At 32.9% G+C, this 17,557-nt stretch overlaps 1 protein-coding gene across 5 annotated transcripts in view; it reads right to left on the bottom strand.

Moving 5' to 3' along the window:
* Positions 1–202: 202 nt before the first annotated feature.
* The window catches only part of LOC126733808 (centrosome-associated protein 350-like), a 176,318-nt gene continuing 158,963 nt past the window's right edge, over positions 203–17,557 (bottom strand). For all 5 annotated transcript variants that reach the window (XM_050437217.1, XM_050437218.1, XM_050437216.1 and 2 more), the window contains 4 exons: positions 15,347–15,432; positions 14,915–15,186; positions 9,628–9,895; positions 203–4,404 (listed from right to left, as the gene is read on the bottom strand). In XM_050437217.1, coding sequence (XP_050293174.1) covers positions 4,252–4,404; positions 9,628–9,895; positions 14,915–15,186; positions 15,347–15,432 — 779 coding nt within the window. In that variant the 3' untranslated portion in view covers positions 203–4,251. The remainder of the gene's footprint in view (positions 4,405–9,627; positions 9,896–14,914; positions 15,187–15,346; positions 15,433–17,557) is intronic.

Below are 17,557 nucleotides of genomic sequence, written 5' to 3'. Positions count from 1 at the left end.
TCAATCATTAGACTCAGTTTTTACCACACTATACAGAAATAGCAAAGTTACAAAGTAATTTAATTTGTAATTAGTTGATATACAAATTGTGTTTCTTAGAAAATGCCTACATGGTGCGATACAGCTTCCTTACTTGTTTCTTACCTTGATTTATCCAAGAGAAAATCCAATATTAGTTGCAGGTGACAATAATAGTGTATACTTTATTACAAAAAATACTTTATTTTTTAAAAAACATACGAAAACTGTACATAGAGATCTATTATTACATCATCTAAAAGTAACAATAATTAATCTACAATTAACTAACACCTATAGAAAAAAGCCATTTAATGGAACAATATAATTTTAAAAAAATGCTTGCGTCAGCGAGTGACAGATATATTTAAGTAGTACTTAGACTGAAATTAACCTGTCAAAAAAATTAAATAGACATCGGATAAATTTAACTAATTTTGTTTATTACCAGAGATAATCCTTTACTAGAGTAGCATGGATATTCCTATAAGGAATTATCCTGTAGCCAGATCTGAAATCAAAGATAAGAACTTCAGTCATTAGAGAGTTAGGCTTATTAGCCTTTTAACGATATTTTTTTAAATTTAAGGTGCTTATTGTTCCAAAAAATCACTTAATTTATTAAACTACAAAATATACATATAGCCTATTAAAAAAGACCAAATTAGATTCACATTTCATAACTTTTTGAGGTCTTCTGGTTAGGAACGGAAATCACATTTCAAAGTTGAGTTGAAGTTTCTTTAAAGATGATGCACGTGTTCCTATTATTCAAGAAAATATTGATAGAAATGAGGAACTTTTTAATATCGAGAATATCAATGTAATTTTTGACAATTTTACTGAAAACAAAAAACTAAATTCCTTCAAATAGAGTGGGAAATTGACGACGAAATCTCATTAGCATTTTTAAAAGATATATATATATATATATTTCGGTCTTTTTATTGAACCAACGATCCAGTGAACGTTAACAAACTAAGGAGGTTTTAAGAGTCCGGATCAAATCTACTATTGAAACACCTACACTGTTTTTTAAATCTGCTTCCTAAAGATCTGATTGTTCACATTGTTTATCAAATAAACAAAGAAATTAAAGTCTTTTTGGGTGTAAGATTACTGACGACCATGCAGATATTACCCAACTTCAAAGACTACTGGTCAACTTATGAAGTACTCAGAGAACCAATTATCATTTCCAGGATGGCATGGTAACTAATTAATATTAATTTTAATGATATACAGTGTGTCCCATTTAAGGGTTAGCCACCCCTCTAAAATTTTTGTTTCTTGACCAATTTTCAAAAACTTTTTTTGTTGGATAGATGGTCAAAAATGGCACTTATGAGCCAAGTTCTACATTTAGAGATAGCAGGCCATGGCTTACTGTATTCAAGTTTGAAGTGCGAAAAATCAAAAGTAGTATTAGCAATATTTATTTTTTTAAAATGGTACTGGATTATTGTTCAGGACCACTTAAAACATAAGTGTACCAAATTTGGTTATGATAGTATACAGGGTGTTGAAATAAATTGGAGTAAAATTTTTAAAAGGCGCAATAACATTCTTAAACAAAAATTTTTGACTAATTGGCATGCGTCTTGAGAAGACAAAGGTTGGAAATATCCTTCAATAAACAACAATCGATCATATTATCATACTATTTTGGGCTCAATTTGTTTGTTTTTTTATGAGTTTGTTTGTTAAATTCCAAAGATTCTTGTGTCTGATTATTTTGTGGGAATTTTACCCAAGTATGCTATGAAAGAAAATGTTCCTGACAGTATGTCAAAGTTTTCATGCATTTAGTTCATTTTGACTGCTTGTCGAACAATTATGGGTGATTATAATTTAAACGAAAGAGTTGAAGTCGTGCGGCTAGTTGGCGATGGAGTTAGAACATTTCTCTGTGAAGCTGCGGCGGAAAAACATCCACCATTCAACAATAGCTACAATAAACTACGGGTTTGATCAGTCTGGTTCAGTAGGAGGAGTACGTCCTTATTTACATCGTAATCGAGCAAATAATAATAACCAAATAATTCTTGAATACTTTAATGTTAATCCGCAATCTAGCATTAGAGTTGCTAGTGCCAACTTATATTTCCAAAAATTAAAGCATATGGAGGTGTTTAAAGAAAAATAACAAGAAGCCTTTCAAGCCTATATTCCTTCACACTTTGGAACACGGGGATGAAGAACGCAGGATGGAATATTGTTTGTGGTTACAAGGCGAGTATTTGGCTAACCCTACATTTTTGAAAATTACTTTATAGACCGATGAGGCAACATTTACTACAAACGGCATTGTGTCATCTCAATCAAACTATTAGAATGTGGAGTAACGTAAGTCCCCATTGGGTGATACAATGTAAAAGGCAGTATTCGCAGAAAATTAACATATGGTGCGGTATCATGAACGAACGTATAATCGGGCCGTTTTTCTTTAATGAAAATCTAAATGGACTTAATTTTCTTCGATTCCTGGAAGGTGATTTTATTGACGTAATCGATGATTTTCCGTTAGCCGAAACAAGAAACTTACACATACAATTTGACGGTGCGCTTATCCACAATGCAGTGGTAGTGCGGAATTGGCTAAATCAGAATTATCCGAATCGATGGATAGGACGAAACAGTCCATTAATTCAGTGGCTAGCACGTTTCCCCGACCTTTCTCGCTTAGATTTTTTTCTTTGGGGAACCCTTAAAAACAAAGTGTACAAATCAAGACCGCAAACTCTACATGATCTTTGTGAGAGCATTAGACAAGAGTGTAATGAAATAAGCAGGGTACAGTTAAGAAGAGTGGTAGTAAACAACAGAAGACGCATAGAAAAATGTATAAGAATTAATGGAGGACATATTGAAGGAACTAATATTTAGTTTTGTGCCATTAATTTTTAAATGTGAGTGTTAGCAAAGATAAAATACTAGTAGTATTATTATCTTTGGTGTTAGGTAATTCTTTAAGGTAATTGTTTTCAGTTTTTGCTGCTTAGCCTACATTACATTATTAAGTAACTAGTGAAGTGTGAATTGCAACCTAACAATGAAATAAAACTAAAAAATGTATAAATGAAGTTGTATTATTGTGAAGCCCAAAATAGTATGATAATATGATTGATTGTTGTTTATTGAAGGATATTTCCAACCTTCGTCTTCTCAAGACGCATGCCAATTAGTCAAAAATTTAAAAAATGTTTGTTTAAGAATGTTATTGCGCCTTTTAAAAATTTTACTCCAATTTATTTCAACACCCTGTATACTATCATAACCAAATTTGGTACACTTATGTTTTAAGTGGTCCTGAACAATAATCCAGTACCATTTAAAAAAAATAAATATCGCTAATACTACTTTTGATTTTTCGCACTTCAAACTTGAATACAGTAAGCCATGGCCTGCTATCTCTAAATGTAGAACTTGGCTCATAAGTGCCATTTTTGACCATCTATCCAACAAAAAAAGTTTTTGAAAATTGGTCAAGAAACAAAAATTTTAAAGTGGTCAAAACCCTTAAGTGGGACACACTATATCTATACAACTAAAAAAGAAAATGATGTCCAATAAATGACGATACGGCTTTTGTACTCTTCACTTATCACCCAATTCTTCCTCATTTGGTAAACTTTGCTAGAGAGAAGTAATCATTTTTAAATAGTTGAAAAAGCTCGCTTGTTATTGTTGTTCTTTACTTAAATACTTAAGAATTGAGGAGAATTCTCGTAACCTAGAACTATTGTCTGACCTACCATAGGAATCAATTTTAAGTTCTCTCCTTTTTACACTGTACCGTTCTCAAAATAAAATTCTGATGAATGGAATCGGGGGTGAGTTGTGATGACATAGGATGAGATGGGTTAGAGAGATGCCAGTCCTTACACTTTTAAATATTTTAACTTCCTTAGATATTTAATTCGTGAACGATAATCGTAAAACGTATATTTACTTATGAAATTAGAATCAAAATAGATTGTACATAATCAGTGCTTTAGTTTTATAAAAACAAAATATAAATATATCGTGCAGTTTTATAAAAACATAACATTTTATTAATAACATTTAGTTGGAACCAGAGATCCATTGGAAAGAATGACAAACATTGATCAATAATAATTAAAAGTTTACCTTCAGAAAGATTTCGTAGCAAATTTAAAAATTAACTTAAGTCTCTATTACCAATAATTATCTTTAGGCCTATTATTTACAAAGCACTGAACCCAGAGAATATCACTCGCATTCAAATTTTTTGACTAAAGCCTTTTTAACCGCCTGTGCACAGTCTTTAAGAAGAATATCCATAATTTCGTTGGTCAAACGATCTTTTAGTCGCGCTTCATCATAATCAAAGTTGGTCCATGTAGGTTCCTCTGCCAGCAGTTGCTGTAACAAGAGATAGGTCGAATTAAATAATAATAATAATAATAATAATAATAATAATAATAATAATAATAATAATAATAATAATAATAATAATAACAAATAATTTACAGTTTTGAGTATCATACATACATTTCATTAGGAATATAAGAGACGCAAAGTCTAGCCGGTGGTTACTCTTACTTAACCTACCCAATCCCTCTAAAGTGAAAAGAAAACAATATCATGCAATTTATTAGCGAATAGCTCTTTAAATGTACACACACATTGTAGAAAAAGAAAGTTACTTAAAGAATTATTATACACACGACAAATTGTGCGATACAAAAGACCGTAATATAATAGCTTTATCCAGTAGCAGGTAGAGACTTTCTTTAAAAAGTAGATAGTTATATTGTAAAATAATTTCAAAACCTAGGCCAGTTCAGCATACAATGCCAATACCTGTTTATAAATTCTTCAAATCTATTATAAAGTAAGGTTATTACACAAGTTAGATATGCTTCTCTTGATTATTTTCCCATTTTCTTGGTAGAAAAGAGTATTCGAGGTGTTAGTGGTATTGAGAAGCTTATACACAAAATTTGAAAGATGTAGTTTTCTACGGCTTTCCATATTTAGCCAGTTAGATTCTACAATTTTATGAGTAATACGGTCATGCTTCCTGATTCCATATATCTATCGACAGCATGCGTTCAGTATCCTTTGTATTTTTTGTTTATCGAGAGCTGAAAAACATGGCCCGTATATAAAGTCACCATACTTAAAATGTGAGAGTACTAATGTGTCGGATAAGCTTTTTTTCAACGAGTAGTTAAGAATGTGCCGATAATTATATAATAATTTCAGCGCACAGAAGCTTTTTCTTGTTATATTCTGAACGTGTGCACTAAATTTGAGATCTTCGTTGATAGTTAAGCCAAGATTTTTTGCGCTGGATACAAATTTTAATGTAAAAATCATTTATTTTTAATTTTAAGTTGTTTTTAATAGAGTTTCTTTTGATTTTGCTGCCAATACATAATAGCTTAGTTTTGTCGGAATTTAAGTTTAGATTATGTTTAGCAGATAATTCTTTAATTACCTGAAGATCAGCGTTTATTTTATCAGCCATTTCTTCCTCTTTTGATTATAACAAATCAAAAGAGACATAGATTTGTGTGTCATCCGCGTATGCTTGTGTTTTACAGTATTTAGGTGCGAGAATTATATCAATGGTGTAAATAATAAATAGAACGGGTGACAAAATAACTCCTTGTGGCACACCCGACAGAATATCGAATATCCATAGTCTACGAGCTAGCGTTACAAAACTTACGTCATCGGGGATGTTAGTAAATTTAATTTTAATTAACGGTCACTTTCTAACGACATCGTTGATAATCAATTAACTATATAGATAAATTTACCAGAAACTTATGTTACGACAGATTTAAATAAAAAAATATATCGAATATTCAAGATTGATAACAAGAAATTAATAATAAACGCCTTTTATGAATATTGAATTATTGCTTATTTTGGTTGGATATTAAAAACCCAAGTAATTTGTAACACCATTACCATTGCACTGTAATATAATAATAGAGGCTTTAAGTTATATAATATTATTTAGAATTAAGTTTATCAGATTATTTTATATTTTAACATATAGTAGGTACCTACATACGTAATATTTTATGTTAGTATAATTCCATACATGTATTAGTCAATAGCTTAGTCAGGGTTCATATCCAGAAGTATGTCAAATAATGTAGAAATATGTTTATTAATAATTGTTTTATGTGTAATAGTTTAGCTAAGCAATTTTGGATTCTTTGTACTAAATTAATAAATTAAAATATAGACTTATTTTAGACATGAGAGAAAAAAGTTATTTTAATAAAATATAATAAAACCTCCCGTTATCACAATATGTTATTTTTCTGTTCTGCTACGAGGTTAGTTAAATCAGATTCAATCAATAAAGCCTCCTGAATGGATCTATTTTTATCCTGAACAATCCTATCCAAAAATTTATCTTTTGCCTCAGAATCTTCAATTATGTCATATATAGTTTGATCCAAAATGCTGACTTCATCACTGCTTTCCATATTAGGAGATTGTCCAGCACAGCAGATCAAGATATGATCTCTTATCAATTGAAATTTGTTACGATTCTTCATAACACATCTTTTGTGATATATACACATCAAAATGGTCTAAGGAACACTTAGAAAAATAGTTTTTTTCGCCTTATAAATTTTTATATATTTATATTTTCATACGGAATAGATACTACCTTTAATATTAAGATACCAATGAAGTAAAATAAATATTTGGGTACAAAAAATCATGCCAGAACAGCGTTTTTTGCTACTTTCACATTTTGTCGAAAACGCAGATTATAATTTTTAAATTCTAACGCAATATCGCATTTTCTGTGGTTCCAACCGAACAATTGTGATTTAGTTTTTATTCAATAAAATGGAAAGACGACATTTAACTCGAGAGGAAATGCTAAGAGCAGTCGACATGCTTGAGGCAGGAACAAGTCAAAGAGCTTTAGATACATCTCCCAGTATAATTAACCGTTTGTGGACAAGATATAGAGAGACAAATGATGTTAGAGAACGGCATCAAGGCTCGTCGCGAGTTACCACACCTGCCCAAGAACGTTTTATAACTTTGCAAGCTCAAAGAAATCCCACGGTAACAGCCTCGGTTTTGATTCAGCAGCTCTCACAAGTGCATAACGTCGAGGTTTCAGGTCAAACTATTAGAAACCGTTTGCATGAGAGAGGACTTCATGCCAGAAGACCCCTAAGGGTTCCTCGGTTAACTTTAGGAAATCGAGGTGCAGGATTAACGTGCTGCCAAGAACATGTTAATTGGAATCAAGAAAGATGAGCCACAGTTCTTTTTACGGATGAGTCTCGATTTTCATTTTATCCTGATTCTGGTAGAATTCGTGTCTGGAGACAGGAAGGAAATGAAAGTCGTTTGCGTCATGCCCGGGAAGTAGTAAGGCAACGTGGTGGATCACTAATGTTTTGGGGTGGCATTAGACTTGACGGAAAAACGAACCTCATTTTTGTGGAAAATACAATGACTGGAATAAGTTATAGGGATAATATACTACTGCCTGTAATTGTTCCATATTTACGCGAAATGGGCCCAAATTCGTTGTTGCAACAAGATAATGCCCCACCACATCAAGCACGGCTTGTACGAATCGCTATTGAGGAAAATCAAATCAATCTTCTACCCTGGCCCTCTACCTCACCGGACCTTAATCCAATTGAGCATGTTTGGGATTGCTTAAAAAGGCAACTTCTTCAACGATTTGACTTTTTTCAAAGCGCTCTGGAGCTTCGTCTTGCTGTGACACATGTTAGGGAGGAGTTGCCCCAAGAATTAATTAATAATTTAATTTTAAGTATGCCTAGGCGATGCCAAAGTGTTATTAATAATAGAGGTGTACCATCTGGCTACTAGTTTAATTTGTATTATTTTTATATTATTTTATTGAGTAAATTATAATGTACAAAAAAAAGCTAATAATTATATTGTTATTTTATTCGAATAATGTAAAAAAATTGCAATAATTAACTTTTTTCCAATCTTCTCAAAAATATTAACATATTTGTATGTGTTCCCTAGACCATTTTGATGTGTGTATATTAAAACATTTTTTGCAAACAAAGCAAGAAGGCGAAATCTTATTTTTACAACATCCAAGCATCCAACAATATCCATTTTGTAATTGTGCAATATTGTAAGTATAAAAACGTCACAACGGCAACATCGCCAAGCCTCTGCCTCGAAGTTTGCTGTGATCGACACAGCGAAAGCGTACCAGTGTATTAAGGGTACAAAGTTCACACTCCAACAGCAAAACGCCAAGATATGCATAAAAGTGACATAAAAATTACTTTAAAATCACCAGACTAAAAGGATATTTTGGCTTAAGATGATTGAAAGTAAAAGTACAATTTAAATATGCCTCCTTAGACTAAAAATTATTAAACTTCGAGAGACGTATTTGTAAACAATCAATGTTAACTTGAGGCGCAGTTGCCTATTGATTTAAATGATGCCCACTCCTCTTAATGCTGTTAATATACGACTATTGGACAGAGAGGGACGAATATTCAGCAAGGTTACCTGACCTTACTTATCATTTGATCTTTTACGATTACGTTAAAAGTAAAGCCTATGCTACAATACCCAGAAATAGTGAAGATCTAAAATGCAGTACCAGAAACGAAATTCAATTAATTAGACCGAATGTTTTAGGAACTTTACAAACAGAATTTTATCATCTTTTAGGACTTTGGAAGTAACTGATTTTTATTTTAAACAGTTGGTTAAGTAATAAATAGTTTTTTTTTTAAATGTTTATATTAATCATATTATTACTTTTCATAATCTTTTAAAAGTTAAAAAATAACAGCACCAAAAATGTTTCAACTTAATTTAAAAATTTCAAAAGAAATTTGATTTTTTATTAAATTAGTTAATGACGAACAAGATGTGCTATCAACCTCGATTTTAAACTAGATTTCCTGCAAAGTAGTACAAGAGTTATCACTCCACTTTTTAAAATATATGGCGTGATTCCCGATCTGACCTCTTATGAGACGACTAAGGCCATTTTTTGGCAATTTATTACTTTCTCAAGATAAATAAAATACGTATTTAACTTTGAGATATATTTTTTCTTAATTTTAATACCTCTAAACATTTTTTTCCAATTTAAGTCAAGGGTTAATATGTTTCAAAAAGAAAAGTACATCGTTAATTTCCTTTTCAAAAGAGCTCTTGAACTAGGTGCCACAAGTGGCATCATCCCATTAAAAAAAAAATATTAAGTAGAGATCCGGGGTTTAATAAATAAAACACCCCACTTTTTGTATTCAGTGTACAATTAAAGTATAAGTTTATTATTACTAAACTATAAGTTTAATTGTACGCTGAATACGAAAAATGGTGTGTTTTATTTATTAATTAAGCACAGGGTACAGCTGATACACTCATTATTCCGGGGTTTAGGTCTCACCCTTTTGGAAAGGTTAAACACATTTTTTTTACGGATTTTTAGGCTTTAAAAACTCTTAGTAACCTGTTTTTGCGTTTTTCTGAAATGTTTTTTCTAGCGAATTTATATCAGTTAAGAGTCCTCACCCTGTATATAATAAGAGAAGAATTAAAATATGATTATATCATTCCAAAATGTAGGCTTACCTGAAGCAGCGGTTCATCTACATGATCTCTTTTCTTCTTCGACCACTTGGTTATTGCATTTTCTCGCTTGGTGGCAGCTTTTTCAAATTCGAACAAGATCAACAGTTTCGAATTCAAAAACTTTTTCAGAGCCTCTACATCAGGTGTGTTGATATGAGCCTGTGCTGGTTTGGCATCTACTTGTAGCCACGAGGGGCCATTGGTACTGAATTGGCTGTAATATTCTTGGGCTATTTCCTTGCAAAGGTCAAAGACATACTTGTAGCAACTAAAAAATTAAAGATGTTATATATATTTCGAGATAATTGCAAATAAAGATCTGGCGGAAATTAAATTATTATCTTTTTTATATTTTTATGAATTTAATTGCAATATTAGTAAGTTACCCTTCCTTTTTAGCTTTATATTTATGCATTAGTGACAAAAAATTAAACAAAAAAGTAAGTAGAAAAAATAATCTGTCCTACTATTGCACAAAAATAGAATTAATATTTCTACGATTTTTAGTTAGCTGTCCTGAAAAAATTAGCAAAAACTATTTAAAATAATTAATCCGAATCATCGTAAATAAAAAGCGTTCTGCTATCAGTGAAGAAAAATATATACACATTGTATAAATCGATCATTTTATTATTGTCTACTATTTATCTACGTGTACACAGTCAATTTTGCAAGTTCTTATATGTTAACTTATGGTTTTGCTCCTTTACCTTAGATTGCACTTTAGTATTAACATCTTTAGTTAAATTCGATTGAATAATGCAATAGGTGGATAAATGACTTCTCAAAAATAACCTCGACAAAGTGGATAGTACGACGTACTCTGCCAGCATTGACTCATATTATACGTACAGGTAAAAAATTATAACAATGTAATAAAATAAGGCTCGTTCGTAGTGGCATCAGAAACTAATCAGCGCCTATTTGATTGACCCGAAACAGAGTGGAATGGTTTGAAAACTGCAATCACACTAGTTAGTGGCTCTGACTAATTTCTGATCGCCTCTGCGAACATACCAGCTTTTTTGGAGTTTGGAAAAAGGACGGTTCTAGAACGATTTAAAACAATTGCACAGTTTATTATTAAATTTTTTCAAGAATATTTATAAGTATAATATTTTAAATGCATGTTTTTTTGCATAATGCAGAGTTTATTATAGGAAACAATCTTTTTTAGAAAAGATTATGTTTGTCATCATGCTTGCTACAGAAAGAAAACAAGCAATTCCCGAAAGTCGAAAAATTTGGAGTGTGAAGCTAAAATTTCTATTGTTGTTAAATTAATAACGGAAGTGACTAAAAGAAGAAATCATCATATAAAGGTAAATAATACTATTTAAAAGCAATTTTTTTAACTCGCAATATGTGCTGCTTAGCATCTAATAAAGTTTCCAACCAAAGCGCAACTTCTTGCCTTGCAAGTCGTTGGGAATAAGATATCTACCAATAATTTCCACAAAAAAAAATTTAGAATAGAGTTACACTTTCAAAACTCCTTAAAAGCCATTGGGGTGAAATATCCTTATATATTATCCCTTTAAAAACATTTTTAAAAAAATCCTAAAATTAGAGTTGTACCTTCAAATTCGCTTTAAGGGCTTCTTAGCAATAAATAAAGCTGCTGACTATAGCAAAAAAAAATAAAAAAACTCAATAATAATAGAGTTTCACTTTCAAACGCATTATGAGTGTTTCTTAGCATGAAATAAAGCTTCTAAATATGGCAAGCCATTAGGGTGTGGTATATCCACCTATTTTTGAAAAAAATTTAAAAATTACTACTTTAAAATAAAGTTATATCTTTAAACTCGCTATGTGTGTTTCTTTGCATCTAATAAAGCTACTAACCAAGCAAAAAATGCAGTGTAAGTTTTTTAAGTAGTTTTTTGATTTTTTTTTTTAAATAGGAGTGTATGTATATTTAACCACCAACAACTTACATGGGGTCATGCTTTGGTCAGAAGCTTTATTAGATGATATGAAACTGCATAGCGGGTTTAAATTTACATTAAGTTAAAAAAGTGACTTTGTAAGTTTAAAACAATTTCAGCCAAAAATTATGTATTTGCCTAATTATAAAAAAAAAAATATATCGATGAGCTTAGAAATAGAGAGCTGATGAAATTAATTAGGGACACCTTTTATAATTGAGATATTTTTCAGAATAACTTACCTGCTGTTGTTACAATTAATAACGACCATAGCCATAGCATAGACAGTGCTGATATATTTGGTGCATTGCCTGCTTCACGCGATACGAGAATAATTTTTGAATCGTTTTTCGATAATGGATTAGGCATCACAGAAGCTATCAATTATCATGTTTCAAAAATAGAGCTTGAAATGGATGAAATGGATTTGACTAAAGGATCATTGAATCCGAAATATCGTACAGTCAGGTAGTGGTACGACAGTTGGAGAAAACTACACCTAGGACCACGTGATGGTGTTGGTGTCCTAGAGGTATATTTACAGTAGTAGCTTATACATTACATTTTAAAATTTCATTGTGCTCTTTCGCATCTTGTATTTGTATTTTTTAGAAGCTGAAAGAAAAACAAGATGAATATGGAAAATTGGGAATTACTGTAGAGGTTCAAACAAATCCATTCACTATTGTTATTGTCACCCCTTTAATGAAGAGAGCAAATGACCTATAAAACCCAGGAGATATTGTTTTTGTGGACAGTACCGCCTCCTTCGATGCAGAACATAATACAATAACCTTCATGTTGACAGTTACTGCTGCAGGAGCTGTACCATTAGCACTTATAATAACCAAGACGCAAACTTTTATAGATTATGTATCAAAGTTTCACCTTGTTAAAAATGTTATAGGCAATAATGGATTTGGTGGACAAAGCGAACCAAAGCTCTTTATGACCGACGATAGCGAGGAGGAAAGAAGAGCCCTGAATCAAGTATTTCCCACAGCGAATTTGCTGCTTTGTACTTTCCATATTGGGCAAGCTGTTTGGAGGTGGCTTTGTGACAAAAATCATTTGATTGTTAAAGAAGATCGTCCAGTACTGTACCAATTTTTCAAACAGATATTAATCTCGTCCTCAGATTTAAAAGCAGAATCTGCTTTCCAAGAAGCTACTACTAATGAAGTCGCAGCTAAATACCCAAATTGGAAAATTTATGTAACAAATTACTGGAATCGTCGAGAAAGTTGGGCCCTGTGTTACCGTGATGCTAGAACACATGGAAATCAAACGAATAATTTCTCCGAAATTAGTGTTCGATTGTACAAGGATATAGTTCTTAGAAGATGTAAAGCATATAATGTCGTTGCTCTCGTTGATTTCTCATCAACAATTATGGAACAATACTATGTGAGACGTCTCAGAGATTTTGCCAACGGTCGTTGTGATAAAAATCGACTTACACTTAAAGCATAAGGCATCATACCTTTCAAAAGAGATGATTGCACGACAAAACGAATATTGCTTTAAAGTACCAAGTGAAAAGAGTAACGAGCTCTATGATGTAGATTTACAAATCGGCTATTGTTCTTGTGAAAGTGGAAAATTGGGTGCTTTGTGCAAACACAGTTGGTGTTTATTATTTTTCTTGGATATTAATGAGCCAACTGCAGATGACCGTTTCCATATAGCAATCTTAGCACTAGGTGATAAGACCAACAAAGAAGAATTTTACACGCCAATGACAAAAAATAATAAAATAATCGATAATTCGACAATTGTTCCTGAATATCCAGAAAATATAAATGACAACTTGACAAATAATAATGGAAAATGTTACAAGTGGCGATGTTAGCGACAGTACCTTCTCAATGTTAGTTGACGAACTAAAAATAAAAAAACAAAAATTTGGTACTGCTTCTTTAATTGTTAACCGATGTTTGAAAATATTGGATAAGGTTAAGAGCAGAGCAAGTTGGGACGTATTTCTGAGTACCATCGGAACGAATATTCCTTTAAGACAGCGATCAGGAGCAGCGATACATGTTCAGCCTACCGCACTCGCCAGAAGAAAAGCTGGAGTAACAAGAGGTAGCAGAAGGTTGCCATGTAGACGTCCACCTTCGAGTGACACACGGCCTGCGATCAAACGAAAGCGTAACTTGGCTACTAATGTTAAACAAAATTTGCCAAATGCAAAATCGCATGGTACAGGTCATTAGATCGTAAACATTTTATTTATTTTATTTTATTTCATTTTATTTACACCATTCAACAGAAATACATCCAATTACTGAATGAAAAAAAAATACATTTACAATCAATAACAATAAGGAAATGCTTAAAAAGAAAAACAATGTGAAAAGTAAAGAAAAAAAAAACAAAGTTTCACTAAGAATAGTGTACTTTTTTGATATCTGCTATGCTACAGTTAAATAAAAGTCACATTGACCCTGAACAGAATTATATGTGTTACAGGCTCTGCGTAGTGGAGAAAATTTGTTAATGTTAGTCCTTGGTCTAGGTAGGTAAAATGTTTGTGAGTTTCTGGCTGATATGCGAGGTATGTGAAAGTTCAGTTCTTGTAATAATTCTGGCAAGTCGATTAAGTTGTTCACTAATTTATATAGAAACTGCAAATCATCAACATATCTACTACTTATTAGATCTTAGAATATTCTGTTTCATTTTTAATTATTTTCAGTGAAAGGCACTTTGTTGTATACCTATATAGGTATATATCTTATAATGACATGTTTTATTAATAATTATTTTCAGTGAAAGGCACTAATATATTTGTTTTTTTCGTACATATATTTTTATTTGTTCTTATAAAATGTTCGTCGTACAACCAGTACGAAACGAGGCAAGGCATAATGTACCGCGTTTCAGTAAGCCTCATAGCAAAACGCACCTGTGTTCGGTCTCGACTCGGGCGCTGAAGGGGATTTGGCATATTGCACCACGTTTCAGTCAAGTGCAGCAAAACGTACCTGCGCCAGGTCTAGACCAATCAAAACAACGGAAATAATTATATTGACTAAAGCGCGGGGCATTGTGCTTAAATGGTTCCCGGCCGGGGTGAACGAATACCGAAATCAAACTTAGTGAGTGCCATCCATCTATATCTTTATCATCTATATCTTTGTGATCTTTGTGATCTTGTGTGATTATCATCTATATCATCTATATCTTTGTGAAGTCGTGATTCGATTTTTTTTGTTTAACATTTTTGTGATCAATCCTATCCAATATTATACATTGAGGCATTACTTTTAAATTATTTTGAGTGGTGATGGTGTGTTGTTTGTGTCTAGGACTACCCCATATAATAGTTTAAATATATCAAGTTCACTTACCTTTTATCAATATTTTTAGCAATTAGGTTTAGTGTGTTCTCCGATATGTTTATCTTTTCCAGGTTTTTGGAACGATAGGCGTTATATAAAATTTTAGCCGAGTACTCGGTTATTTGCTCAACCTCTTCTTTTGAACTAGGGATAATAGTCGATGATTTTGGTGGTTTTGTTTTCGACGGCGGCGTATAGGGCGGAGGCGGCTTATTGGGAATCTCTCTGATGTAAAATGGGGCTGCTGCTTCTTTCTGCTGTTGTTCTTTCAAAAATTTGATCTAGTACAAAGAATTTTATGTAGTATAATTTGGATGAAATGCAGGAAAAATTTAACAGTTCTCATGATACGATTTAATTCAATTCAATAAGTATATTGCACAAAAATATCTTATCTGCATTAACAATCGGGTAGTATAAATACGTTGCTAAAATAAATACCTCTTGCTCAATAGCCAGTTGTTTTCTGTGAAGTTCTTCAGCTTCGCTTCCAAGTAGAAATGGTCGTTTATCATCCAACGATTGACCTATAACCAAAATTTTACGTATAATAGCCTAAAAATACATTTTTAGGGAATTTAGGAATAAAGATATGCAAATTATTTACGGTATCCCAGCTGAAAAATCAAAGATGATGATGCTTTTTAATATAAACTGCAAGGACAAAGTGCTGAAGAGATTTTGTGGTATAGTAAATTTGGTGATGCTCCTAAAGGATTTCACTTTATAAATCAAGAAGAACTTGTGGAAATTATATGTTGCCTTTCATACGTTGACTTAGATCTTACATGGTAAGCACGGACATACTTCTCCAATAATCTACAATTGAAAAATTAACTCAGTAGAAATAATGATATCGAGCTAAAAAGAGCATAGGGCATTAGCATACGCCAACAGCATCTCACCCAATGCAGTAAAATGGGTTGTCACTTTAACCTGTTAAATATTCTGAAGGAGTATATCCGTTTTTTTTCAAATATCACTGGATCTATTACTGCTTTATCTAATATCTCTCTTCAGTGCCAGCATAACATGAAGATGTATTCCAACTTGCTGGAAAATGATCCTAGGTCTACCAGGCAGGAAAATTAAAGAACTTGTTCCTCAACAACTTTATGGCCAGTATTAGCAAATTGCTAATGTAACTGTTGCGGCCTTTAGACCTTCGCTCTACAAAATGCTCTCTATGAATTGACACGGACCAGAGGGATCGCCCAACCCATCTGTGAGTGGATCCCGGATACGATCCCAGGCGCAAAAGAATAACTACTCCCTTACAAACGAAAGTAACAAAGTTAACAGGGGCTCACAAGGATGAATGTTATCTTCTATAGTCAATAAGTTGCTTGTCATTATTCAACAATAGTCGAAGCATATGGTAGTGATCCGGTAATCTTATTCAAAAAAAATAATGAGCACCTTCGTAATTATCCAAGACGTGCTGGACGTCCTATGTAAGTAAACGCAAGATGGAAAACAAAGTCATTAATCTGCCAAATTTATCAGGAGAAGAAAGATGAAAAAAAGGTGCTAAGTAGTAAGAAAGTAGGGTTTGATTGTAACAGTACAGCAGATAATCAGGACTCTCATAAAAAATGAGTATATACTATATAATGATGAGACCCATCATTACATACGCAGCGTTACTACGGTGGCATGCGACAGAAAAGGGGACTGTTATTCAGATTGTCAAAAAAAAACCGAAAGAACAGCGTGTTTGGGTATAGCAGGAGCGATGTTTAGGACACCAACTGCTGCTCGAGAAAAGCAGAAAGGGCTAAGCCCACTACATCAAGTGGTATGGCCTGGAGCAATATCAGAAGCATAAAAGGTACAGTTGAATGGCCCAACGATCATAACGAAAGTTAAACACAATGCCTTATTCGGCAAGATACAGGACCTTGGGCGTATGGCGCTAATAACGGACTAAACCAGGTTTATAGAGCCAGATAACCCCTTTGTAATTAAGGAAGGAAAGGGACCACTGGGAACAGAAGTGATTCGGCTTAGGCAAGACGGCTACTCAGTATGGTATGATGCAGTCATACGATTGAAGATAGGGGTAGCAGTGGGTGTACTAGAAGATGGACAACAGGTCAGACAACTTACTTATAAGCAAACAAAATAGGAATCCAGACCTGTGTCCAACTGATGAGAGAAAAGGCGCAAAAGGGCCAAACTTTCGCAATCATTACAGGTGATTAGGTAGCAACAAACGCTTTAGTACAGTTTGAGACTAGGACAAAGACTATACTAAACTGCTGGGAGAAAAACAAACTAAAAATAATCCTGAATATGGGCAACCGTGGTGCTGCAAGAAGGGCAATCCAACTTGCAATGAAGGGGGCCAGCAACAGACTCATAGGTCCAAAACCAAGACGTTGTGTCAACGATAAAACCTACAAAAGGGATATCTAATATATAACTTGAGCATAAAAACTACTGAGAAAAACTGCCAGAGCAGGAAATCTACAAACAACTTTTGGGCAGCTCGCCCTTTGGTAAGGGTGAGGTGGGGCATACTGCACACCACAAAAGGTAGCAGGGCTACTCACAGGCTATGCATCCTGCAGAGTAGTAGAGAAAGTAGATACACTTCTATGTAGAGGTTGTGAGGAGGAGGAAGAAACCACTTTTCACATTCTATGCTCC

This window comes from Anthonomus grandis, chromosome 3, assembly GCF_022605725.1.
Source record: "Anthonomus grandis grandis chromosome 3, icAntGran1.3, whole genome shotgun sequence".
Lineage (NCBI taxonomy): Eukaryota > Metazoa > Arthropoda > Insecta > Coleoptera > Curculionidae > Anthonomus > Anthonomus grandis.
This window is presented reverse-complemented; position numbering and strand designations above follow the sequence as displayed.